General features: G+C 43.2%; 1 protein-coding gene across 1 annotated transcript in view; it reads right to left on the bottom strand.

Moving 5' to 3' along the window:
* Window positions 1-401: 401 nt before the first annotated feature.
* zc3h18 (zinc finger CCCH-type containing 18) overlaps window positions 402-27,031 on the bottom strand; it is a 222,396-nt gene continuing 195,766 nt past the window's right edge. The window contains exons 16-19 of the mRNA XM_043707500.1: window positions 19,283-19,458; window positions 9,950-10,046; window positions 8,742-8,847; window positions 402-1,425 (exon numbers count right to left, since the gene is read on the bottom strand). Of these exons, the coding sequence (XP_043563435.1) occupies window positions 1,200-1,425; window positions 8,742-8,847; window positions 9,950-10,046; window positions 19,283-19,458 (605 nt within the window). The 3' untranslated portion in view covers window positions 402-1,199. The remainder of the gene's footprint in view (window positions 1,426-8,741; window positions 8,848-9,949; window positions 10,047-19,282; window positions 19,459-27,031) is intronic.

Genomic DNA, 27,031 nt, shown 5'->3' with positions numbered 1-27,031 from the left:
AAGGAATTGATGGTTCTCTGAAAGGGAAGAATGCGCAGAATTATGAGAAGGCAGGAGGATGGCAGTACGTAAGATGCTCAGAGAGCCAGCACAGATACGATGAGCCAAATGGCCTCTTCATATGCTGTAACAATGCTGTGATTCAGTCTCAGAATGTTCGTGTGAACCATGCCTGAGGGTTATAACTTAGACAGATACAAGCTGAGGGTCAGCAAAGTTTGATGCTGAAGGTTGAGGCAACTTTTCATCTCACATCTCCTAAATGTGACACGTGAAACCCAAGAACAGTGAGGGAGCTGACTGACCTGTGGACAGGGTCTCTCCAAGTGCAAATATTGACGCAGACTCACTTCCATTAACTTAAGGCTAGGTTACTAATTAAAACGGTTCTGAATCTTTACAACTAGTAAATCCTTTATTAAAGTCATGTAAAAAAAAGTCAATCCTGAACATTTATCTGCCCATTCAATGCAATTACTGAACTTGCAGCTTCTGCAGATGTTATCAGCATATATATAAAAACCAGTTTTACTGCAATAACTCAGCTATGTGTTAACAGAATGATCTTTTCAGAGTTTTCGGTCTTCAACCTACACATCCAACACAACCATAAGGTGTGCACACAAGATTAAAAATCTGAAAAGTGTAAACTAAAAGAAAGAATATTTATTTGGGAAGCCAGAAGAACAAGTTTACCCAAAAAATGAAGGGAGAACAAGAAAGCAGCGTTTGACAGCACATTCACCTGCTCTCTGGTAACACATTATGTATATTTGGGAGTTCCTTCAGACAACACACACACACACACACACACACACACACACACACACACACTAAGAATTTCTAAAGCTGTGTAAAAGGTGTGGCTTTCTTGAGGGTCAGATTTCACATGTCCATGTCCAGTCATTGACTGTAGGTTTCAACCGATTACCACTGCAGCATCAGTTTGTGTTAATTACGTAAGAGTTCACAGTCTGCAGCGGTCTCTCCATTTTTTAAAAAAAAAAATGACGACAGATCTGGAGTTAAATTGCAGCCATCACCAGCTGGGTTGTCAGGAGGTTCAGAGGATGGCAGTGAGGTACCCAAGGAGCCCCTCAACATGGCTACTTCCTGAAAAAATCGCAGATTTAATCATTGAAAATACTGACAGCTGTCTCTAATCAACAGACTGCGGTCCCACGTTGATTGGTTCACAGCTACTGGACCTTGCCAGGAATCTTTGCTCGTTTGCGGGCAATGGCATCCTCTACAGCTTTCAGTTGTTTCAGTAGCTCCTCCCTGCGTGATAATGTGCTGGATTTGCTCGACTTTGCAGAGGATGTAGCAGTGGTAGAAGCTGTTGTGTCATGTGACTTGCTGGAACTTGAAGACACACTTGTCACTTTGCTTGAGACCTTTGATTGGGGGGACGGTGGCCGTTTTCTAAAAGGGGAAGGAAAAAAATGGTTTATATTCACACAGCCAGATTTCTCCTGCAGCAACCTCAAATCCTTTCCCCTCTGTTGTCCCTCCAACACCTCCAACAATAAGCACATGGACGATCATGACTTTGTCACGAGGTTTAACACCATTGGCTGTGAGCTTCCTCTCTTCCTTTCCTCTGTCCCACTGGGCCAGGGCCCTCTAATGCTTCCCCTGCCCCAGCTCAAACTCTCATCTTTTGCTAAGCTCTGCCCCAGCTCCCCTCATCCCCCTTTCAAGCTCAACCTGTCCATGAGACTCATTCTACTAATTGAACTTTTTCCCACTAAACTACAGGCTGCAGAACCATCAAACCTGACCTCCATATGTCTGCTGATAATGTTAATGGTTCCTTCTCCCTTCACATGCTGTCTCCCTCTCCTTTAAACATCACTGCGGATGAGTTGGACACAAAGAGTCTGTTTCCATGTTGTATAATTCTAGACATTTACAATCTGCCATTCTCAAAAAAATCAACCCGACTTCACTGTCCTTGCAAATTCCATCCCATCTCTAAACTCACTTTTCTTTCCAAACTTCTTGAATGTGTTATTAGTTCCTAAATTTGCACCCAATTTTCTGCAGCTTTATGTCTGAATTTCTCCAGTCAGGTTTCTGTCCCTGGCAAAGTGCCAAAACTGTTCAAAGCCAAAAACGGCCCATCATGTATCTCTGATAAAGATGAATCACTCATCCTCACCCTTCACAACTTGTCAGAAGTCTCTGAAACAATAACCTCACAACACTTCTCTCACCTGATTGCATTCTTTAGCCAGAAAATGACTTGCAACAGCTTCTCTTCCTAGTCTTGCATTATCACTTTACCTACATGCTTCCCCTTAGCAACATCATCTAATAAAACAATTTTAGTTTTCATAGGTATAGTGACGACACCCAGCCATACACAGCTAGAGCTCAGAATCACCTCCTTTGACTCCCTGTTCTTGAAAAAATGATCAGACGGCTTAATTAATATTCAGTCATGAATGAGCTCAAGGTTCCTCCAAATGCAAAAACTAAATACGTTGTTTTTGGTACCACCACACGTCCGTTCCTTAATTTTTAAACATTCAATAGGGGATGTGGGCTTCACTGGCTGGCCTGAATTTATTGCCCATCACCAGTTGCCCTTGAGAGCATACAACATTGCAGCACAGTACAGGCTCTTCAGCCCTCGATGTTGCGCTGACCTGTGAAACCAATCTGGAGCCCATCTAACCTCGACAATTCCATTTTCGTCCATATGTTTATCCAATGACCATTTAAATGCCCTTAACGTCGGTGAGTCTACTCCTGTTGCAGGCAGTGCATTCCACGCCCCTACTACTCTGAGTAAAGAAACTACCTCTGACATCTGTCCTATACCTATCACCCCTCAATTTAAAGCTATGTCCCCTCGTGCTAGCAATCACCATCCGAGGAAAAGATGATGGTGGTGAGTTGTCTTCTTGAACCGCTGCAGTTCTTCTGTTGCAGATAGACTCACGGTGCTATTAGGAAGGGAATTCCAACATGTCCACCCAGAGACTCTGAGAAAACAGTGATATATTTCTAAGGCAGAATGGTGAATGGTCTGAAGGAGAACATGTGGGTAGTGGCAATACCATGCAAATGCTGCCCTTGCCCTTCTAGCTGGCAATGGTCATGGGTTTGGAAGGGGCTGTAGAAGACAACTTGGTGAATTTCTGCAGTGCATCTTGTAGATAGTACACACTGCTGCTACCAAACATCTGTGGTGGAGGCGGTGAACACTTGTGGCTGTGGTACCAATCAGGCGGGTAACTTTGTTCTGGATCGTGTCAAGCTTCTTGAGTGTTGTTGGAGATGCACTCATCCAGACAAGTAGCGAGCATTCCATCATTTTCCTGATTTGTGCTTTGTAGATGATGGACTGGCTTTAGGAAGTCATGGGCTGAGTTATTTGATGCAGAATTTCTAGCCTTTGATAGCCACTGTATTTATATGGCTGGTGCAGTTCAATTTCTGATCAATAGTAAACCGCAGAATGTTGTTAGTGAGGGATTAAAGTGATGGTAATGCGGGATGAGGGATTAAGATACTCGAGGAGAGTATTGGAGATGTCATTGCCTGGATACTGTCTAGGATTTGTTGTTTTTGGATATGGGCTGCTTCAGTATCTGAGGAATCTCAATGGTACTGAATATCTTGCAATCAGGAGTGAACATCCCCAGTTTCTGACATTACGATAAAGGGAAGGTAATCGACGAAGCAGTTGAGGGTAGTTGGGCTCACAATGCGACCCTGTGGAAGGGCTATGACTCTAACCTTCCCTCTGGAATTCAGCTCCTTTGTCCACGTTTGAACTGAGGCTGTAGATGAGGTCAGGAGCTGAGTAGCCCTGGTGGAACCCACTTGGGCATCACAGAGCATGTTATTGCTGAATAAGTGCAGCAATTGACTGGGTTGAAAGTGACAAACTTGCATAACACATGCTTAGGCAATTTTCCACATTATCAGGAGACTATTTAAGGAGCAGTTGTTGCGAGTGATGTACAATTTTGTTCCTCTGAGACAGGTAAGAAGGGGTAAGATTAAGGAACTTTGGATGACGAGAACAGAGGAGCTTCTCGTCAAAAGGAAGAAGGCAGCTTATGTAAGATGGAGGAAGCAAGGATCTAGCACAGCTTTAGAGGATTACAGGCTTGCTAGAAAGGAGCTCAGACATAGACTGAGGAGAGCCAGGAGGGGGCACGAAAAAGGCTTGGCAAGAAGGATTAAGGAGAACCCAAAGGTGTTTTACTCATACGTGAGGAATAAGAGAACGATCAGGGAGAAGGTAGGGCTGATTAGGGATAGCAGAGGGAACTTGTGCGTGGAGTCTTAGTAGATAGGGGAAGCCCTAAATGAGTATTTTTGCTTCGGTTTTCACCAAGGAAAGAGAACTTGTTGTAAATGAAAACTTAGAGGAGCTGGGAAACAGTCTTGACCAGATCATGGTTGATGAAGTTGATGTGCTAGAAATTTTGGAAAACATTAAGATTGATAAGTCCCCCGGGGCAGACCAGATTTATCCTAGGCTGCTCCGGGAAGCGAGAAAGGAGGTTGCTAAGCAACTGGCGAGGATATATCTCCACGAGAGTCGTATCGGAAGATTGGAACGAGGCGAGTGTTGTTCCACTTTTCAAAAAGGCTAATAGGGAAATCCCGGCCAATTACAGACTAGTCAGTCTCACGTCTGTGGTCAGCAAAGTTGTGGAAAGAATTCTGAGGAATAGGATTTATGACTATTTGTTAAAGTGTAGTGTGATTATAGGCAGTCAGCATGGCTTTGTGAGGGGCAGGTCATGCCTCACAAATCTTATGGAGTTCTTTGAGGTGGTGTCAAGACAGGTCAACGACGGTTGAGCAGTGGATGTGGTGTATATGGACTTCAGCAAGGCATTTGTTAGAGTTCCCCATGGTAGGCTCATTCATAAAGTCAGGAGGTATGGGATACAGGGAGATTTGGCTATCTGGATTCAGAATTGGCTGGCTGACAGAAGGCAGAGACTAGTTGTAGATGGAAATTATTCTGCCTGGAGGTCAGTGTTGAGTGGGGTGATGCAGTGTTCTGTTCTTGGACCTCTGCTCTTTGTAATTTTTATAAATGACCTGGATGAGGAGGTTGAGGGGTGGGTTAGTAAATTTGCAGATGACACAAAAGTTGGAGGTGTCGTCGATAGTATAGAGGGCTACTGCAGGCTGCAGCGTGACATAGACAGGATGCAGAGCTGGGCTGAGAAATGGCAGATGGAGTTCAACCTGGATAAATGCGAAGTGATGTATTTTGGAAGGTCGAACTCGAATGCTGAATATAGGATTAAAGACAGGATTCTTGGCAGTGTGGAGGAACAGAGGGATCTGGGTGTGCAAGTATATAGATCCCTCAAAGTTGCCACCCAAGTGAATAGGGTTGTTAAGAAAGCATATGGTGTTTTGGCTTTCATTAACAGGGGTATCGAGTTTAAGAGCCGCAAGGTTTTGCTGCAGCTCTACAAGTCCCTGGTGAGACCACACTTGGAATACTGTGTCCAGTTTTGGTCTCCCTACTATAGGAAAGATACAAAAGCTTTGGAGAGGGTGCAAAGAAGGTTGACCAGGATGTTGCCTGGACTGGAGGGCTTGCCTTATGAAGAAAGGTTGAATAATCTCAGACTTTTCTCTCTGGAGAGAAGGAGGCAGAGGTGTGACCTGATCGAGGTGTACAAAATAATGAGATGATTTGGAGATGCCGGTGTTGGACTGCGGTATACAAAGTTAAAAATCACATAACACCATGTTATAGTCCAACAGGTTTAATTGGAAGCACACTAGCGTTTGGAGCGTCGCTCCTTCATCAGGTGGTAGTTAGGATTGAGCCCTCCACTACCACCTGATGAAGGAGCGATGCTCCGAAAGCTAGTGTGCTTCCAATTAAACCTGTTGGACTATAACCTGGTGTTGTATGATTTTTAAAATAATGAGAGGAATAGATAGAGTCAATAGCCAGAGACTTTTCCCCAGGGCAGGATTGACTGGTACGAGAAGTCATAGTTTGAAGATATTAGGAGGAAGGTATAAAGGAGACATCAGAGGTAGGTTCTATACGCAGAGAGTTGTGAATGCATTGAATGCGTTGCCAGCTGAGGTGGTGGAAGCGAAGTCATTGGGGACATTTAAGCGACTGCTGGACATGCACATGGACAGCAGTGAGTTGAGGGGTGCATAGGTTAAGTTACTATATGTTACATTAGGATTAAGTCTCGGCACAACATCGTGGGCCTAAGGGCCTGTTCTGTGCTGTACTTTTCTATGCCAGTATTGTAGTTTTTTTCTTACATTCACTCATTGGATGTGGATGCTGCTTTGAGAAGGGAATGGTGAGCTACTTTCTTGCAGGCCAGCTGTTATAGGTAGAGCAATAATGCTATCAGGGAGGGAGTTACTGGATTTTGAAAATTGATATCACTTCCAGTTATGCTGTTTGGTATGCAAACAGTCATGTATTCACCAGGTTGGCACCACAATTTAAATATGCCTGGTGTTACAAGTGATTCCAGTTTTCAGCCAGTTTAATTCACTCCACCCAATAAAAAGAAACAGCTGAAGGCTGTTGCTTTTGGGATGTCTTCCTGCTTTTTTAATTAAACTCGGTTTGACTCCCTGGGTTTAGATTAGAGTGGTGCTGGAAAAGCACAGCAGGTTAGGCAGCATCCGAGGAGCAGGAAAATCGACGTTTCGGGCAAAAACCCTTCATCAGGAATTGACTCGGTGGCTTGATGGTAATCACACAAATGACTTGTCCTGTATTCTTAACTGTGACATCTGGTTCTGGACTCCCTGGTCAACAGGAAAGCCCTTTCTGCATTTACCCTGTCTAGTCCTGTTTGAAACCTAGAAATATAACTTGCAATATTCTATGATATAGAATATAACAATGTGAGGCTGTTGTTTATCTGCGAGACAACTCTCCTAATTTTGACACCAGCACCCAAATATTAGCAGGGTACTTCGCAGAGTCGACAGGGCTGAATTTTTAGTTGTTGTTTTCGGTGTCTTGGTCAATGTCAAGGGCTTTGTCTGGTTTGAAACTTTTGAATAAACTGTTACAACTGAATGACTTGGTCTTTTCAGAGGGTAGTTAAGAGTCACTACATCACTGTAAATCTGGAGTCAGATGTAGGCCTGACCAGGTAAGGATGGCAATTATTTCTCTGAAGGACATAAGTGGACCAGATGGGTTTTTATGACATTCAATAATGGCTTTATGGTCATCATTGGATTTATATTTCCAGATTTGTGAATACAAATCCCAACATCTGCTTTGAACATTACCTGGGTCTCTGAGTTACTAGTCGAGCAAAACACCACTATGTCATTGCCACCCCCTAGTTACCTACTTTATTTCTCTCGGCAAAAGTGAGGACTGCAGATGCTGGAGATCAGAGTCTAGATTAGAGTGGTGCTGGAAAAGCACAGCAGGTCAGGTAGCATCCGAGGAGCAGGAAAATCGACGTTTCAGGAAAAAGCCCTTTATCAGGAATGAGGCAGGGAGCCTCTGGGGTAGACAGATAAATGGGAGGGGTGTGGGGCTGGGGAGAAGGTAGCTGAGAGTGCTTTTCCAGCACCCCTCTAATCTACTTTATTTCTCTGCCTGCCAACTATCCAAGGTTGTTCACAACATGGTGTCAAGCTTGATCTCGAAATCAGCTCCTGGCCACATATCTCTACCATCACTAAGATTGCCTATTCCTCCTCTGTAACATGGCCTGACTCAGACCCTGCATCATTTCAGCTTCTGCTATAACCCTCATCCTTGTTAGCACTCTTGACTACCAATGAGTTTCTGTCTTAATCGTTATTCTCTCCTATGTAAACTGAATATTATCCAAACCTCTGCTGTCTGTCTCCTTACTCATGTCAATTCTGATTCATTCTTCATCTCTGTATTCACTTACTAGATTGGTTACTTGTAAAGTAACACAATGATTTTAGAATGTTGTGTGTCAAAGACAAGCACTCTTGAGATTTACTGAGGAACTACACCCAAATGTTGCACTGACTGTGATAAACTCCATCTTGCAAAATGGACATGAAATCACATTTTCTTCGAATATTAGCAAGATTGTGACACTCGAAAGTGGTCGCCAAAATAATAGCTGGTAGGAAACAACTGGTTACCAATCCCTATGAAGTCTAAGCAGGGAGGAGGTTACAAAAAGGCAGAGACCTTTTCTTGAGGATGTGCACTGGGGAGAGAGAGCAGAAAAAAGAAAATGGGAAATGATGGTGGTACCAAACTGCCTAGCCTCCTCACTCACTGCAAGGTTCACTCTGCAGCAGCACTGGCAGAGGCTGGAGACTACAGCACCTGATTCACTAAGAATGTCCACAAAATAAGGGCGAAAATGACGGAGAAATAAATCTATGGCTCGGACTCATCACACACATTAAAACTTGGTTAAGGCAGGAATAATTCAGATCCATCAATGCAATAAAGTGCTGTGATATGGTGCAATACAGTAACTGAGCACATTATCACATACAGCATACTTACAGACTACTACTGTGTCATTTCTAAACTGACTCATTACTTTCAAGAGAGTTCAAATATGTCAAACCAATTAATGTGGGCTAGAAATGAAACCCTTCACTGGCAAGTGTTTTCTCACATTGTTCACCTGACCTAATCAGAAGCACTTGCATCTCCTTCACCTGCATCCAGAGATTATGGAAAATACTTTGTGAAATCATCCTCAAGTTAACCCACTGATGATGTCACTTGTGCATCTACTTACCGCTCTGCTTGGGCAGGAGATGACCTAACCATTGCTGGAGCTCGGCTACTCTGACGATCACCTTTTGGTGACGGTGGCCTTCCAAATGCCTTCCGATCACGATGCCCTGAAAACAAGACAATCTGGAACTTGAGACTAGGTCAGAGCAAGACCACACATTTATGCACAGAGCACCATTCCACTGTAGCTATACAGAGCAACATTTGACATAGACACAAAAAAACACTTGGTACATCACATAGCAACCAAGAAAAACAGACAGCAACATTGCACACTAGCTCCAAAAAACAAACAGCAATATCACAGTAAAATATAGAACTATTGTTTGAGAAATCATCAGATGTGGCTAAACCAGTGCCTTTAAGATCTTTATTTGAAGGTGCTGGTATTGGACTGGGGTGTACAAAGTTAAAAATCACATAACACCAGTATGTAGCCCAACAGGTTTATTTGGCAGCACTTGCTTTCGGAGCGCTGCTCTTTCATGCAATCACCTGAAGGAGCAGTACTTCCAAATAAACCCGTTGGACTATAAGCTGGTGTTGTGAGATTTTTAACTTTAAAATCTTTGCAATGGTATCTCTCCTAAGCAGTGTAGCACATAAGAAATAGGATCTAAAACCCAATGTTCCTGTCAACCATCCACAAGATCCTAAGGAACAGGCCTTAACTCCAGTTTCTACCACCTTCCATTATAAACCTGCAATTTATAGATGAATGGCCTACTCCCTGTAGTAAGTCACAAAGATTTTGATCTGCAAGTCCATTGTTAATGAGGGCAGAAAAGTGGAGCTGTACCATACTTAGATCAGCTACAATCTTACTGAATGGTAAAGCAGGCTGGAGGGCTGAGTGACCTGCACCTCGTCTTTTAAACATTTTTATGGAACTTCATATTTTAGAGTTTTGAACATTTAAGTGATGTAATATTTGTAATTTTATGCTTGCCATTTTATTGTCCACAATACTGCCATTATGGACAACTGCAACTGTGGTTCTCTATCCCAATGTTCAAGATTAAGGTCTCAACAAAGATCATATAGGACACTAGCTATAAGCAGAATGGGCCAAACGATCAATCTTTGTTCTTAAGATTCTCTAGTGCTTTTCATTTTGTTCCCATTGCATGTACCTGCCTCTGTACTTCAACTCTCTGCTGAAAAATGTTACAGGAAAATCTAGCCTGTGGTTCATGTGAAATTACCAACCTCTTTCTGGAGAAACTGTGACCCGTTTGGATGGTGGAGAGGATGGCCTTTCCTTATCAGAAGGTTCATACCGTTTTCTGGTGCCTTTATCAGCAGGCTGAAATAGAAAGACAGTCAGTGTCAAAATCTCAATGGTACATTTATTGATCAAGATCAAGAGTCTCCTCAATCAACTATGTTTGCTAATCAGTATTTCATCACAGAAACTGGTGACAGTAATGATTCCACAGGGGAGTGTAGCCAGGGCTAGACCCATGGCACCATGGGCAATTCCACTGGACGGGGAAGAGGATCTTAACAGCAATAGTTATAGAGGATTCAGTGGTCAGGGGATCAGTGGGACATTTCAGTGGCAGTAAATGTGACTTTAGGTTATGTGTTGCCTCCCCAGTGTCAGAGTAAAAAATGAGCAGTGACTGCAAGACATCCATCTGGTGTAGGGAGATCAGCCAGAGAGTCTGAGACCACACTGGCACTGACAACATAGGTTGGAAGTGGGATGAGGTCTTGAAGACAGTTTTCAAGGAATTAGGAAGTAAATTTAAAAAAAAAATCTCAAGAGCGATAATGTCAGGATTACTCCCAATGCTAATATCGGTGAGCATAAAAACATGAGGCTAGATTAGCGTGGTGCTGGAAAAGCACAGCAGGTCAGGCAGCATCCGAGGAGCAGGAGGACTGATCAGTTGGATAAGAGATTGGAGAACTGATCTAGAAGGACAGCATCAGATGTTTGAGAACTTAATGACCAGTTCTGGGCAGGTGGGACTTGTAAATCTGGACATGATATCTTTGCTCATGCTGTTGGGTTGTTTTTAAACTATCCTATCAGGCATTTATAACCTGTGGGGTAACCCAAATTGGAAGTAAAGTTGATTACAGGAAGTTGAGAAGATGCTAGGGAGACAAGAAGATGGGAGAAGCAAAGGATTGAGCATGCTTTGAAAGTGGAACAATGTTAAATAGATAAAGTTAAAGGGCACTACACCTGAATGCATGTAGCATTCACAACCATGGAGAAATTTCCAAGGTCCAAATAGAGATACATGAGTACAATGCAATAGCCATGACAGAAACATGGCTCCATGGTGACCAGGACTGAATACTCTATGTTTATGAAGGATAAGCAAAAAAAAAGGAGATGCAGATTTGCTGGTAAGAACGGATGGGACAAGTATATAAGGAAGGATCTCAGATCAGAAGAAGAATGTGCAAAATCTGTTTGGGTTGAACTAAAATGCTAAGCTACAGCAGATATTGGTTGGAGTTATTTATAAACCACAAAAGCGCTGGTGTGGGGCATATTAATCAGGAGTTAAGAAAAACTTGTAGTAGCATGGGCAAACAGTTACCACAGGTGACTTCAATCTGCATATACACTGGGCAAACCAAATGAGCACTAAACCTGCGGAGAGTGATTTTCTGGAGTTTGTTAGAGGTGGTTACCTAGAACAGTCTGAGGAGCTGACTGGAGGACATGCTATTTTATATTTAGTATTATGTAATGAAGGAGGGCTAATTAATAATATTGTTGGAAAAGAATCTTTTGGATGGGTGGTCAAAATATGATAAAATGGTTGACCCTTATTTTCTATGTTTCTATCTAATAGCTTCCACGGTTATACGAAAAGAAAATGTTTGGCTAAAATGAATGTAGGTCCATTATAGGAATAAGAATTTTTAAATTAGGAGTAGAGAAATGATGGAGAAGTGAAATGATCATTTTGTGGCAGTTTTCACTGAGGAAAAAATCTCCCAGAAGGGTGCTACATGTATGGAATGAGCTGCCAGAGGAAGTGGTGGAGGTTAGTACAATTGCAACATTTAAAAGGCATCTGGATGGGTATGTGTGTAGGAAGGGTTAAGAAGGATATGGGCCAAGTGCTGGCAAATGGAGCTAGGTTAGGTTAGGATATCTGGTCGGCGTGGAGGAGTTGGACCGAAGGGTCTGTTTCCATGCTGTAAAACTCTATGACTTTAAGTACAAATCCAAATGGATAGAGAGAATGAGAAATGGAAAGAAATTAGCAATAGTAAGATGATTGTATTGGAAAAATGAAAAAGAACTGCAAGATGCTAAAACTCCAGGGTATAACATTCTACATCCTACTGTTGAAGGCTGTAGCTATAAAGATAGTTGATGCATTAATGATTATCTTCCAAAATTCTCAATATTCTGGAATGATTTCTGTGGATTAGAATGTAACAAATGTCACTCCATACTATTGAAGGTGTGAGAGAGAAAACTAAAAACTACAATCTTTTAGGTATACATCCGTCATAAAAGATGGATAAGTAGATACCTTGTTGATTGGGCAGAGTCAGACTAGATTTGTAAATGGCAAATTGTGTTTTACGACTGTGAGATTCATCGAGTTGCAAAGCACAGAGACAGGTCCTTTGGCCCAATTGGTCCATGCCAACCAATAATGTCCATCCACGCTAACCCTGTTTCCCTGCACTTGGCCCATATCCTTCGAATCCTTTCCTATCCATTTATTTGTCCAAATGCCTTTTAAATGTTGTTAATGTACCTGCCTCAACCACTTCCACTGCCAGCTCATTCCTTATGCGTATCACCCTCTGTATAAAGAAGATGCCCCAGTTTCCCTTTTATTCTTTCCTCTCTAACCTTAAATTGATGACCTCTAGTCCTCAATTCCCCAACCCTGGGATAAAGACTGAATGCATTCACTCTATCTATGTCTCTCTGGATCTTATACACTTCTTTAAGATCCTCCTCAGTCTCCTATAGACCATAGAACAATACAGCGCAAACCAGGCCCTTCAGCCTTCGATGTTGCACCGACCTGTGAACGAGTCTTAGCCCATCACCCTACACTATCCCATCATTATCCATGTGCTTATCCAAGGACTGTTTAAATGCCCCTAATGTGGTTGAGTTAACTACATTGACAGTCAGGCATTCCATGCTCCCCCACACAAGCTGACATCATCATCCTAGGAAAAAGACTCACACTGTCTACCTTATCTAATCCTCTGATCATCTTGTATGTCCCTATTAAATCCCCTCTTAGCCTTCTTCTCTCCAATGAGAACAATGAGAATGATGCCACAAAGAAAAAAAACTAGTTTCGCCAACCTCTCCTCTAACTCAGACCTTTGAGTCCTGGCACATTCTTGTAAATTTCTTCTGCACTCTTTCCAGTTTAAAAACACCCTTCCTATAACAAGGTGACCAAAACTGAACACAATACTCCAAGTGTGGCCTCACCAACATCCTGTACAGTGGAATATAACTTCTCAACTTCTATACTCAATGCCCTGACTGATGAGGGCCAGTGTGCCAAAAAATCCTTCTTCATTGCCCTGTCTACCTGTGATTCAGAGAACCGTGCACCTGAACTCCAAGGTCTCTCTGTTCTACTACACTCCTTTAAGGGCTTACGATTCACCATGAAACTCCTACCTTGATTTGGCTTTCCAAAATGCCCCTCACAATTGTCTATATTAAACTCCATTTACCATTTCTCACCCCACTTCCCCAGCTGGTCAAGGTTCTGCTGCAATTTCTGATAACCTTTCTCACTGATCACGATACCATCTATTTTAGTGTCATCTGCAAAGTTACTAATTTTGTCTTGTACGTTCTCATCCAAATCATTGATATAGATAACAAACAGCAATGGGCCCGGCACCGACCCCTGTGGAACTCCACTGGTCACAGGCCTCCCAGTCCAACAAGCATCCCTCTGCTATTACCCTCTGCTTCCTACCATCAAGCCAACTGAGTATTCAACTTGCCTGCTCCCCCTGGATTCCATGCAATCTAACCTTCCAGAGCAGCTGACATGTGGAACTTTATCAAATACCTGACAGAAATCCAATTAGACTATGTCTATTGCCCTGCGCTCATCAACCTTCCTGGTCACTTCATCAAAGAACACGAACAAAATTGTGAGGCATGATCTCCCACTTACAAAGCCATGCTGACTACTCTTATCAAGTCCTGTCTTTCCAAATGCATGGACATCTTATCTCTCAGAATCTTCTCAAGTAACCTACCTACCACAGATGTTAGGCTTACTGGTTTATAGTTCCCAGGCTTTTCTTTGCAATCCTTTTTGTACAAGGGCACAACATTCCCTACTCTCCAGTCTTCCAGAACCTCACCTGTGGCTAACGATGATGCAAAACTGTCAGCCAGGGCCCCTGCAATTTCTTCTCTGGCTTCTTGCAGTGTTCTTGGGTATATCTGGTCAGGACCAGGAGGTTTATCCACCATCGTACATTCTAATACCTCCAAAGTCTCCTCTACTGTGATATGGACTATGCCCAAGATATCACCACTAACTCCCCAAGTTCCCAAGTCTTCAGGTCTTTCTCCATGGTAAACACAGAAGAAAGATTCATTGAGGACCTCGCCTATCTCCTGCGCTTATACACGTACATGTCCACTTTGGGCCTCGAGGGGTCCTATTCACTTTCTAGTATTCTTTTTTCTTTAATATACTTGAAAGAATCTCTTTGGATTCAGCCTAATATTCTCAGCCGAGGCTATCTTGTGCCCCCTTTTCGCCTTCCTGATTTCCTTCTTCAGTAAATTCCTGTATCTCCTATATACCTCCAGGGATCCCCTTGATTCTATCTGTCTGTACCTGAGCCATGCCTCCTTTTTTCTAGTCAAAGCCTCAATATTTCGTCATCAAGTTCCCTATTCCTGTCAAATTTGCCCCTCACCCTCAAGGAATGTACAGACTTTGAACTCTAGCTATCTCACTTTTAAAGGCCCCTTTGCCTGCAAACTATTCCAATCAACCACTGCAAGCTCCTGTCTAATTCCATCAAAATTCACTGTGCCCCAATTTAGAATTCCAACCTGTGAACCAGTTTTGTCCCTCTCCAAAGCTATTTTTAAATTAACAGATTCTGTTGGATTTTTTTTTTTGAAAATGTTATGAATACAATTGATACAGCAAAGCTGATGCACATATATTTAAGACTTTCAGAAGACTTTTGATAAAGTGGCCCACAGGAGGCTGGTAAGAAAGATTAAAGGCATGGGATAGGAGGGAAAGTACTGGCAATAGATTAATGATTGGCTAACAGACCAATCATTGTGGGCGGCACGGTGGCACAGTGGTTAGCACTGTTGCCTCACAGCGCCAGAGACCTGGGTTCAATTCCCGCCTCAGGCGACTGACTGTGTGGAGTTTGCACGTTCTCCCCGTGTCTGCGTGGGTTTCCTCCGGGTGCTCCGGCGGCTCGGTGTGGACTTGTTGGGCCGAAGGGCCTGTTTCCACACTGTAATCTAATCTAATCAAAAACAGTGTAGGAATAAAGGAGTCATTCTCATATTGGCAGGCTGTATTTGATGGGATACTGCAGGGATCAGATTAGATTACTTACAGTGTGGAAACAGGCCCTTCGGCCCAACAAGTCCACACCGACTCGCTGAAGCGTAACCCACCCAAACCCATTCTCCTACCGTTATCCCTTCACCTAACTCTACGGGCAATTTAGCATGGCCAATTCACCTAACCTGCACATTTTTGGATTGTGGGAGGAAACCGGAGCACCCGGAGGAAACCCACGCAGACACGGGGAGAATGTGCAAACTCCACACAGAGTGTCGCCTGAGGAGGGAATTGAACCTGGGTCTCTTGGCGCTGCGAGACAGCAGTGCTAACCACTGTGCCGCCCACTAATTGGGCCCCAGTTTTTCATAATATTTATTAATAATTTGGAGGTGGACACCAAATGTAATATTTCTAAATGTGCAGACGATACAAGCTAAGTGGGAATGTGTTGTTCGGAAGGTGAAAAGTGGCTTCAGGAGGATTTGGACAAGCTTAATGGGTGGGCAAGAATATAGCACATGGAATATAATGTGGAAAAATGAGAGGTCATGCACTTTGGTCGGAGAAACAAATATGCAGAATATTTCCTTTATAGTAACAGATTGTAAATGTACTAAGATTAGATGCAAAAATAGGTGGAAAGCCAGGTTGAGAGAGCAAACCAAATGGTTGAGAGATAATGATAGATTAATGTGAGTAAAAAATTGGCGGAGTGCAATGTGGGGAAAATGCAGAGTTTTTTATTTTGGAAGGAAGTGCAAAAGAACAGAATTTTATTCAAATAAGAAAAACTTCAGAAAACTGCAACAAAGACAGAGCATTCAGGTACAGCAGGTAATCAGAAAGGCTAATGGAATATTGGCCCTTATTTCAAGAGCGTGGGAGTTTAACAGCACTTTTCATCTCTCCACCCGAGGCTCCCAGCCTCATTCCTGATGAAGGGTTTTTGCCCGAAATGTTGATTTTCCTACTCCTCAGATGCAGCCTGACCTGCTGTGCTTTTCCAGCACCACTCTCTCGACTCTGATCTCCAGCATCTGCAGTCCTCACTTTCACCTATAAGAGCACTGCAACTGTACTATGTGTTGAGGAGACCACATCTGGAGTACTGTGCGCAATTTTAAGCAGTCCCCTGATTTAAGAAAAGATATATCATTAGAGGCAGTTCAGAGAAGCTTCACTGGAATGATACCTGGTATGGAGGGACTGACATGTGAACAAAGGATAAACAGTGGCATGATGGCTCAATGGCTAGGGATCCAGGTTTGATTCCACCCGTAGGCGACCACCTGCATGGAGTTTCCTGGCAGGATAGTGGCGTGGGTCTGGGTGGGATGCTCTTCAGAGGATCGATGTGGGCTTGAGCAGTTGAATGGCCTGCTTTCACACTGCAGGGATTCTATGATGAAACAGGTTGGGATTCTATTCACTGGAGTTTAGAAGAATGAGAGGTGATCTCATTGAAACATACAGGATTCTGAAGGGGCTTGACACTGTAAATGCTGAGAGGATGTTTCCCCTCTTGTGAGAGTCTAAGACTAGAGGATCTTGTTGCACAATAAAGGGGCACAGATTTAAGACAGATAAAGAAGTTCTTCCCTCAGAGGGTTGAGTGTCTTTGGAACTCCTTGCCATTGACAGCTGTACAGAAAGTGGTGCTGGATGAACACAGCAGTTCAGGCAGCATTCCTGATGAAGGGCTTTTGCCCGAAACATTGATTTTACTGCTCCTCGGATGCTGCCTGAACTGCTGTGCTCTTCCAGCACCACTCTAATCCAGAATCTGGTTTCCAGCATCTGCATCATTGTTTTTACCTCGCTGTACAGAAAGAGTACTTATGTATATTTAAGGCTTAGATAAATAGATTCTTAATCAGTCGGGCAATCAAGGGTTATGGGGCAAGGGCAAACTGGACATGACGAATGCCGTATCCGCCATGACTCGATTGAATAGAGACAGAAAAACTAATAGCAGAGCAGGCTCAAGGGGCCTATTCCTATTTTTAAAGGCTTAAAAGGATCTCGGTGTCCTTGTCAATAAGTCAATGTATGCTAATATGCAGGTGCAAGAAGTTTTTAGCAGGCTAATAGAATGTCAAATTTTACTGCAGTAGGATTTGAGTACAATAGTGAAATCTTGCTTCAATCGGAGAGAAGCTGCCCTATCAGTGACTTAAGAAGAAAAGTGCCTGTAATGAAGTGAATTCTGGCTATTCCCAATCACCAACCACTACTGAATCAGACACCAACATAGAACACTCTCCACACTTATACAAACTTAGGAAATCAGGGCACACTAGTTTCTTAAATTAATGTGAAGTAGCGAGCTCTACAACAAATTAAGTTGATAAAGTCTTTTTGAAAAACATTCCTGACGAAGAGCTTTTGCCCGAAAGGTCGGGGATTCTGATAGACAGGATTTATGATTATTCGGAAAACCATAAGCTTGATTAGAGATAGTCAGCATAGGTTTGAGGAGGGCAGGTCATACCTCACTAACCTTATTGAATTATTTAAGGATGTGACCAAACATATTGATGAAGATAGAGCAGTGGATGTGGTGTACCATGGATTTTAGCAAAGCATTTGAAACGGTAGGCTCACAGTAAGGAGGCATGGGATACAAGGAAATCTGGCTGTCTGGATACAGAATTGGCTGGGCCAAAGAAGATAGAAGGTAGTAGTAGATGGAAAGTATTCAGCCTGGAACTTGGGTGACCAATGGTGTTCTGCAGGGATCGGTTCTGGGACCTCTGCTCTTTGTGATTTTTATAAATGAACTGGACGAGGAAGTGGAATGATGGGTTAGTGAGTTTGCTGATGACACGGAGGTTGGTGGAATGGTGGATAGTGTGGAGGGCTGTTGTAGGTTGCAACGGGACATTGACAGGATGCAGAGTTGGACTGAGAAGTGACAGATGGAATTTAACCTGGAACAGTGTGAAGTGATTCACTTTGGAAGGTTGAATTTGAATGCAGAATACAGGGTTAAAGGCAGGATTCTTGGCAGTGTGGAGGAACAGAGGGATCTTGGTGTCCATGTACACAGATCCCTGAAAGGTGCCATCCAAGTTGACAGAGTTGTTAAGACGACATGTGGTGTGTTGGCTTTCATTAGCTGGGCAATTGAACTTAAGAGCCACGAGGTTATGCTGCATCTCTATACAGCCCTGATTGGACCGCACGTGGAAAACTGTGTTCTGTTGTGGTCACCTCATTTTAGGAAGGATGTGGAAGCTTTACAGAGCGTGCAGAGGAGATTTACCAGGATGCTACCTGGACTGGAGAGCATGTCTTACGAAGTAAGAGTGAGGTAACCAGGGCCTTTCTCATTGGAGTGAAGGAGGACGAGATAGATGTGTACAAGATGATGAGAGGCATAGATAGAGTGGATAGCCAGAGACTTTTCCCAGAGCTGAAATGGCTATCGCAAGGGGACATAACTGTAAGGTGACTGGAGCAAGGTTTAGGGGAGATGTCAAAGGTAGATTCTTTACTCAGAGAGTGGTGGGTGCCTGGAATGCACTGCCAGTGGTGGTAGCAGAGTCAGTTACATTCGGGCTGTTTAAGTGACTCTTGGATAGGCACATTGAAGATAGTATAATGAAAGGTATGTAGGTTAGTTTGATCTAAGAGTAGCACAACATTGAGGGCTGAAGAGCCTTTACTGCTCTATGTTCTAGTAGTAGTATGATGGGAGCCACTTACTGGCAGAAATTGCTGCTGACATTGAATCTGCTGTTATCTTAAAATCCTTGGTATAGTGAGCACATATAAAACCAAAATACTGCAAACGCTGGAGATTTGAAATAAATACAGAAAATACTGGAGAAACTCAGCAGCTTTAGCAGCATCTGTGGTAAGAGAAACAGAGTTAACACTTCAAGTCCAATGAGTTTTCTTCTTCTGAACAGCACACAGAAAACAACATTTTCAGTTTCATCATTCCTATTTCACTCAAAAGGTACACAAAAAAGAATTGAAAATGTTAGCATACAACGAGGTGAGTTACCTTGTTTAGCAGAGTTAATTTAATGTCCTTATGTGCACTGTAGACAAGCTGTGGGGGTTTGCTGATCTGAGTGGGTTTTGGTGTGGAGCTAGATTTCTGTGGTTGTGGTGGAACCTCACGTTTCCGCCTCTCCTCTCGCTCCTTGTCTCTTGGTGCCTCCTCTCTTTTGGGTTTCACTGAAAATGGATCGAAGTGTTTTAAATATTGCTTCCTTAGTGACCGAATGGGAAGGAATGAGAGTGAGACTGGAAAAGGAAATTTTAGTTCTTACTCCTATGAAGGAAATGTGGACTTGGCAGGATTGATTTACAAGAGTGTAGAAATTAACCAACACGTTGCACATTCCAAACTACAGTAGGGAAAAAACAAATCACAGAATTGTTTCAGCTCACTGTTCCTGCCATTCAGCCCACTGTGTCTACACTGACTCTGAGCATTTTAACTAAACGCTCGCCAGCTGTCTTTTTCTCAAGTCTAGACAATATACCCCAGATCTAGTTATTTGCTTTGTGAAAAGTTTTTTCCCTCTCCTCATATTGCTCTCTTATTCTTAATCCATGAATGGGAACAGTTTCTCCCTATTTATGCTGTCCAGAAATCTCATGGCTTGAAAACTTCTATCAAACCTCCTCTTAGCTTCCTCCACGACAAGGAAAATAGTCCCAATCCAAACAACTAAAGTTTGTCATCTCTGAAATCATTTTCCAAAACCTTTTCACTCTCCCCAGTGCATTTATATCTTTTGTATAGTATGGTGCCCAGGACTGTACACAATACTTGCATAAGTTTTTTGCAACTTACCTGTTCTTGCACCCTAGGTTGTTAAAAAAAAAACTATGCAAAGTTCTCCTTCTTAGGCAGAGATATTGAATACAAAAGGAGGGATATAATGACGAAACTGCACAAGTCACTTGTGAGGGCACAACTGGAGTATTGTGTAGAGTTCTGGTTCCCACTTTATTGGAAGGACATAATGGCTCTGAAGTGAGTCCAATGAAGATTTATTGGAATGTTGCCAAGGCTGGAGAATTGTAGCTATGGGGAGAGACTGGAGAGGTTGGGGTTGTTTTCCTTGGAACAGAGAAGGCTGAGGGGGTGACATGTTTGAGGTTTACAAAATTCTGAGGAGTAGAGATAGAGACAGGAGGAAGCAGTTTCCCCTGACAGAGTTTAAAAGCCAAGTGTCATAGATTCAAGGTAAGTGGCAATAGGATTAGAGGGGACATGAGGAATTTTTTTAAATATATGCACAGTGTGGGGCAGGTGCTTGGAGTTGGCTGCCTAAGTTGGTGGTGGAGGCAGAGATCCTAAACTCTTTAAAAGTACCTGGATCTGCACTTTAAATGCTGTAATCTGCAGGACGATGGGCTATACGTAGGGAGATGGGATTAGAAAGTGAATCTGGTTGTCTTGACATGCACAAGATGGTTTGAACAGCCCCTTTCTGTGCTGTTTCATTTCTATGGCTTCTATGTCCCTAATGAAGACTCATGAAGTCTAGTACACTGTACACTTTACTAAATGCTCCCTTAAATTGTCCTGTCTCCTTCAATGATTTAGTATACATACATGCAGAAATTTGCATACAGTTTAGAACAATACTCTTTATGCTGTACTTTCATGTTCTGGTACCAAAGTATTACCTCACACTTCTCTGCACTGAATCTCGGCTGCCACCTGTCTGCCCACTCCACCAATGTGTCAATGGTCTTTTGTAGTTATTCTGTTCTGATGAAAAGTAACTAATACATTGTAAAACTGTTGGGGAGATCTGAGGATGTGGAATATGTCACATAAATGCTTCACATTTCTCTCTTCAACAAACTACCCAACTGTTATCACCAGGTGAAACAGTCTGCAACTGCATTTGAACTTTCCTCCATAAAAGACCTCTTAGGTTTTTGAATAAGATGTCACCAGGTGCCTGACTGCATACTGAAATGTTACGCTTTTCAATTAGGAGTTTGTCTTTCATGCCACATCCTCTTAGGAATATAGAAACAGGAGTAGGCCACTCAGCTCAAGCCTGGTGTGCCATTCAATAAGATCATGGCTGATCTACAGCCTAACTCCACATGTCTTGACACCCTTGCTTAATTAAAGTTTGTCCAACTCAGATTTAAATTTAACAATTGAATTAGCATTGACTCCTGTTTGAGGAAGAAAACTACAAACCTCCACTACTCTGCACAAAGGCATGCTTTCTAACACCTCCCCGAATGGCCTGGCCTGAATCTTTCAACCATGCTCCCCCACCCACCCCGTTCCAGAATCTTCAACCAACAGAAATAGTTCAACTTTACCCTACTCTACTCTTCCCTGTTAATATCCTGAAGACCTCGATTAGATCACCCTTTCTAAATTCTAAAGAATAAAGGCCTCATTTGTATCATCTCTTATAACTTAATCCCTGAAATCCAGGTAACATCCTTGTAAACTGCACTGTACTCATTCCAAGGACAAAGAATCCTTCCTAAGGTGTGATGCCCAGATATGCTCATAGTACTCTAACTGCGGTTGAACTAGGGTTTTGTATGACCCTCCTTGACTATTTTCTGCACCTGGTCATGGTATATTAAAGAACTACACAGCTGAACCCCCAAATGTCTTTGTACATCCACTGTATTTAACTTGGCGTCTTCTAAAGAAAACTCTTGATCAATCCTTTTATGGTCTGAAATGGATAACTTCACACCTTCTTATATTAAATTATATTATATTTCAGGGCGGCTCAGTGGTTAGCACTGCTGCCTCACAGCAACAGGGTCTGGGTTCGATTCCAGCCTTGGGTGTCTGTCTTTGTGGAGTTTGCACATTTTCCCCGTGTTTGCGTGGGTTTCCTCCGGGTGCTCCGGTTTCCTCCCATAGTCCAAAGATATGCAGGTCAGGTGAATTCGCCATGCTAAATTGCCCGTAGTGCTAGGTGCATTAGCCAGAGGGAAATGGGTCTGGGGTGGGTTACTCTTCGGAGGGTTGGTGTGGACTGGTTGGGCTATAGGGCCTGGTTCTACACTGTAGGGAATCTAATGTAAAGATCCATCTGCCAGAACTTTGCCCATTCACCTAACCGATCAATATGCACATTGGCAAAACAAAGTTGTCGAGATGAATACTGAGAAACAGGTTACTGGACTAGACTGATTTGAGGTTCACAAGGAGGAAGTATTAGCAATTCTGTAAACTGTGAAAATAGATAAGTCCCCTGGACCAGATGAGATTTATCCTAGGATTCTCTAGAAAGCAAGGGAGGGGATTGCAGAGCCTTTGGTTTTGGTCTTTATGTCATCATCGTCTACAGGAATAATGTCAGAAGACTGCAGGATAGCAAATGTTGTCCCCTTGGTGAAGAAGGGGAATAGAGACAGCCCTGGTAATTTTAGACCAGTGAGCCTTACTTCAGTTGTGGGTAAAAAGTTGGAAAAGGTTATAAGAGATAGGATTTAGAATAATCTAGGGAGGAATACATTGATTAGGGATAGACAACACAGTTTTGTGAAGGGTGCCTCACAAACCTTACTGCGTTCTTTGAGATGGTGACGAAACAGACGGAAGGGGGTAAAGCAGTTGATGTGGTGTTTATGGATTTCAGCAAGGCATTTGATAAGGTGCCCCACGGTAGGCAATTGCACCAAATCTGGGGGCAGGGGATTGAAGGTGATTTCGCAGTTTGGATCAGAAATTGGCTAGCTGAAAGAAGGCAGATGTTTGATGGGAAACATTTATCCTGTAGTTCAGTTACTAGTGGGGTACCGCAAGGATCTGTTTTGGGGCCACGGCTGTTTGTCATTTTTATAAATGACCTGGATGAGGGACATAGAAGGATGAGTTAGTAAATTTGAGGTTGACACGAAGGTCAGTTGTGGACAGTGCAGAAGGATGTTGTAGGTTACACAGGAGCATAGATAAGCTGCAGAGCTGGGCTGAGAGGTGGCAAATGGAACTTAATGCAGAAAAATGTGAGGTGATTCACTTTGGAAGGAGCAACAGGAATAAAGAGTACTGGGCTGATGGTAAGATTCTTGGTAGTGTAGATGAACAGAGATATCTTGGAGTCCATATACATAGATCCCTGATTGGGATCCACCTAGGTTGATAGGGTTGTTAAGAAGGCATATGGTGTGTTAGTTTTTATTGGTAGAGGGATTGAGTTTTGGAGCCACAAGATCGTGCTGTAGCTGTACAAAACCCTGGTGTGGTCACACTTGGAATATTATGTACAGTTCAGGTCACCGCATTATAGGAGGTCTGTGGAAGCTTTGGAAAAGGTGCAGAGGAGATTTACTAGGATGTTGACTGGCATGGAGGGAAGGTCTTATGAGGGAAGGCTGAGGAACTTGATGCTGTTTTCATTCAAGAGAAGAAAGTTGAGAGGTGACTTAATTGAGACATAATATAATCAGAGGGTTTGACAGGGTGGACAGTAAGAGCCTTTTTCCTCAGATGGTGATGGTTAGCACAAGGGGACATAGCTTTAACTTGAGGGATAATAGACATAGGATGGATATCAGAGGTAATTTGTTTATTCAGAGAGCAGTAGGGGCGTGGGACACACTGCCTGCAACAGTAGCAGATTCGCCAAATTTAAGGGTATTTAAATGGTCAATGGATAAACATACAGATGAAAATGGAAAAGTGTAGGATAGATGGGCTTCAGATTTGTTCCACAGGTCGGCACAACATTGAGGGGAGGAGGACCTGCACTGTGCTATAATGTTCTATGTTCGGTGGCAGTTGCACTGGGAGGAGCGACAGCGAGGAACAGGGGCCTGACGGGAAGGTAAATTTAAAGTATAAAAACTTACCTTGTGTATAGGTGGAACGCACAAGGAACTTCTGGGTAAGTGAGGTTGTATATTTGGGCAGTTGCTTTACCTGACACATTGCTCGGATACTGTCTCCCACCCATCCTCCTTCTCTAACCAAAGAAAAAGGTTGTGTGTGCCAGATTGGTAAGGTGACTAGTTTTTATTGTATTTTTTAAAGTTTTCGGTAGTCTCATTGGGAATTTAGAATAGTGGGAATGGAGGTTAGGGCAGCTGAATGCTCCTCCTGCAGAATGTGGGAGGTTAAGGTTCACCACTGGTGTCCCTGCTAACTACATCTGCAGGAAGTGCACCCAGCTCCAGATCCTTGAATACCACGTCAGGGAACTGGAGCTGGAGCTAGATAAACTTTGGGTCATTTGGGAGGTGGCGTGGGGATTATGAGAGGTAGTTACAACTCAGGTACAAGAAGGTAGATGGGTTACCGTCAAGGGACACAAAGGGAACCAGCAGGCAGTGCAGGGATCCCCTGTGGCCATTCCCCTCAACAAGTATACCATTTGGAAACTGTTGGGGGCAACAACTTACCAGGGGTAAGGAATGGGGCACAGGTCTCTGGCAGAGTCTGTCCCTGTTGCTCAGAAGGGAAGGGGGAGGAGAAAGGTGGAAGCTTCGAGCTAGAACAAAGCAAGGAAGAGAGAGAGAGAGAGAGAGAGAGAACAAATGAGAGAGAACGAATGAGAGAGAACGAATGAGAGAGAACGAATGAGAGAGAGAACCCTTTTGGTAGTTTTCTATAGGCCTCCAAATAGTTCCAGGGATATAGAGTAAAGAATAGCAAAGATGATTCTCAATAGGAGCCAGAGTGACAGGGTCATTGTTATGGGAGTCTTTAACTTTCCAAATATTTACTGGGAATGCAATGTAGTTCAAGTAGTTTAGATGGGTCAGTTTTTGTCCAATGTGTGCAAGGGGGTTTCCTGACACAGTATATAGACAGGTCAACAAGGGGAGAGGCCATATTGGATTTGGTACTGGGTAAGGAAACTGGCCAGGTGTTAGATTTGGAGGTAGTTGAGCACTTTGGTGATAGTGACCACAATTTGGTTATCTTTACTTTAGCAATGACAGGGATAGGTATATACTGCAGGACAAGTGTTGTAGCTGGGGGAAAGGCAATTATTTTAAGATTAGGCAAGGTTGAGGATGCATAAGATGGGGAAGAAAACTGCAGGGAATGAACACAATAGAAATGTGGAGCTTATTCAAGGAACAGCTACTGCTGTTAAGTAAGAACCTGTTAGGCAGGGAGGAAGTGGTTGAGTGAGGGAGCCGTGGTTTACTAAAGAAGTTGAATCTCTTGTCGAGAGGAAGAAGGCGGCTTATGTTAGGATGACACGTGAAGGCTCATTTAGAGCATTTGAGAGTTACAAGTTAGCCAGGAAATGCCTAAAGAGAGAGCTAAGAAGAGAGTGGAGGGGATATGAGAAGTCGCAGGCAGATAGGATCAAGGGAAACGCTAAGGTTTTCTAGAGGTATGTCAGGAATAAAAGAATGACTAGAGTAAGATTAGGGCCAATCAAGGACAATAGTGGGAAGTTGTGCATGGAGTCAGAGGAGATAGGGGAAGCACTAAATGAATATTTTTCATCAGTATTCACATTGGAAAAAGACAATGTTGCCGAAGAGAATATGGAGATACAGGCTACTAGAATAGATGGGATTGAGGTGCACAAGGAGGATGTGTTAGCAATTCTGGAAAGTGTGAAAATAGATAAGTCCCCTGGGCCAGATGGGATTTATCCTCAGGCTCTCTGGGAAGCCAGGAGATGATTGCAGAGTGTTTGGCTTTGACCTTTATGTTGTCATTGTCTACAGGAATAGTGTCAGAAGACTGGAGGATAGCAGAAGTTGTCCCCTTGTTCAAGAAGGGGAGTAGGGACAACCCTGTGATTATAGACCAATGAGCCTTATGTCAGTTGTGGGTAAAGTATTGGAAAAGGTTAGAAGAAATAGGACTTACAATCATCCAGAAAGGAATAAGACCATGAGACATAGGAGTGGAAGTAAGGCCATTTGTCCCATCCAGTTCACTCTGCCATTTAATAATGGCTATGGGCATTTCAAAAACTCCCGCAATCTCCCTGAATCCCTTAATTACTTGTGAGATCAAGAATTTATCAATCCCGGCCTTGAAGACATTTAATGGCTTGGCCTCCACTGCACTCCGTGACAATGAATTCCACAGAATAAGTTGATTAGATAGAGTCAACAGAGTTTGTGAAGGGTCGGTCGTGCCTCACAAACCTTACTCAGTTCTTTGAGATGGTGACCAAACAGGTGGATGACGCTGAAGTGGTTGATGTGGCGTATATAGATTTCAGTAAGGCATTTAGTCATAGAAAGGTACAGCATGGAAACAGACCCTTTCGTCCAACCCGTCAATGCCGACCAGATATCCCAACCCAATCTAGTCCCACCTGCCAGCACCCTGCCCATATCCCTCCAAACACTTCCTATTCAAATACCCATCCAAATGCCTCTGAAATGTTGCAATTGTACCAGCCTCCACCACATCCTCTAGCAGTTCATTCCATATACGTACCACCCTCTGTGTGAAAAGGTTGCCCCTTAGGTCTCTTTTATATCTTTCCCCTCTCACCCTAAACCTATGCCTTCTAGTTCTGGGCTCCCCGACCCCTTAGAAAAGACTTTGCCTATTTACCCTATCCATGCCCCTCATAATTTTGTAAACCTCTATAAGGTCACCCCTCAGCCTCTGAAGCTCCAGGGAAAACAGCCCCAGCCTGTTCAGCCTCTCCCTATAGCTCAAATTCTCCAACCCTGGCAACATCCTTGTCAATCTTTTCTGAACCCTTTCAAGTTTTGCCACATCTTTCCGATAGGAAGGAGACCAGAATTGCACACAATATTCCAACAGTGGCCAAACCAATGTCCTGTACAGCCTCAACATGACCACCCAAGT

Source organism: Chiloscyllium plagiosum, chromosome 17 (assembly GCF_004010195.1).
Source record: "Chiloscyllium plagiosum isolate BGI_BamShark_2017 chromosome 17, ASM401019v2, whole genome shotgun sequence".
Classification (NCBI taxonomy): domain Eukaryota; kingdom Metazoa; phylum Chordata; class Chondrichthyes; order Orectolobiformes; family Hemiscylliidae; genus Chiloscyllium; species Chiloscyllium plagiosum.
The sequence above is the reverse complement of the archived record's forward strand: the minus strand, read 5'-3'. Positions and strand labels throughout refer to the sequence as shown.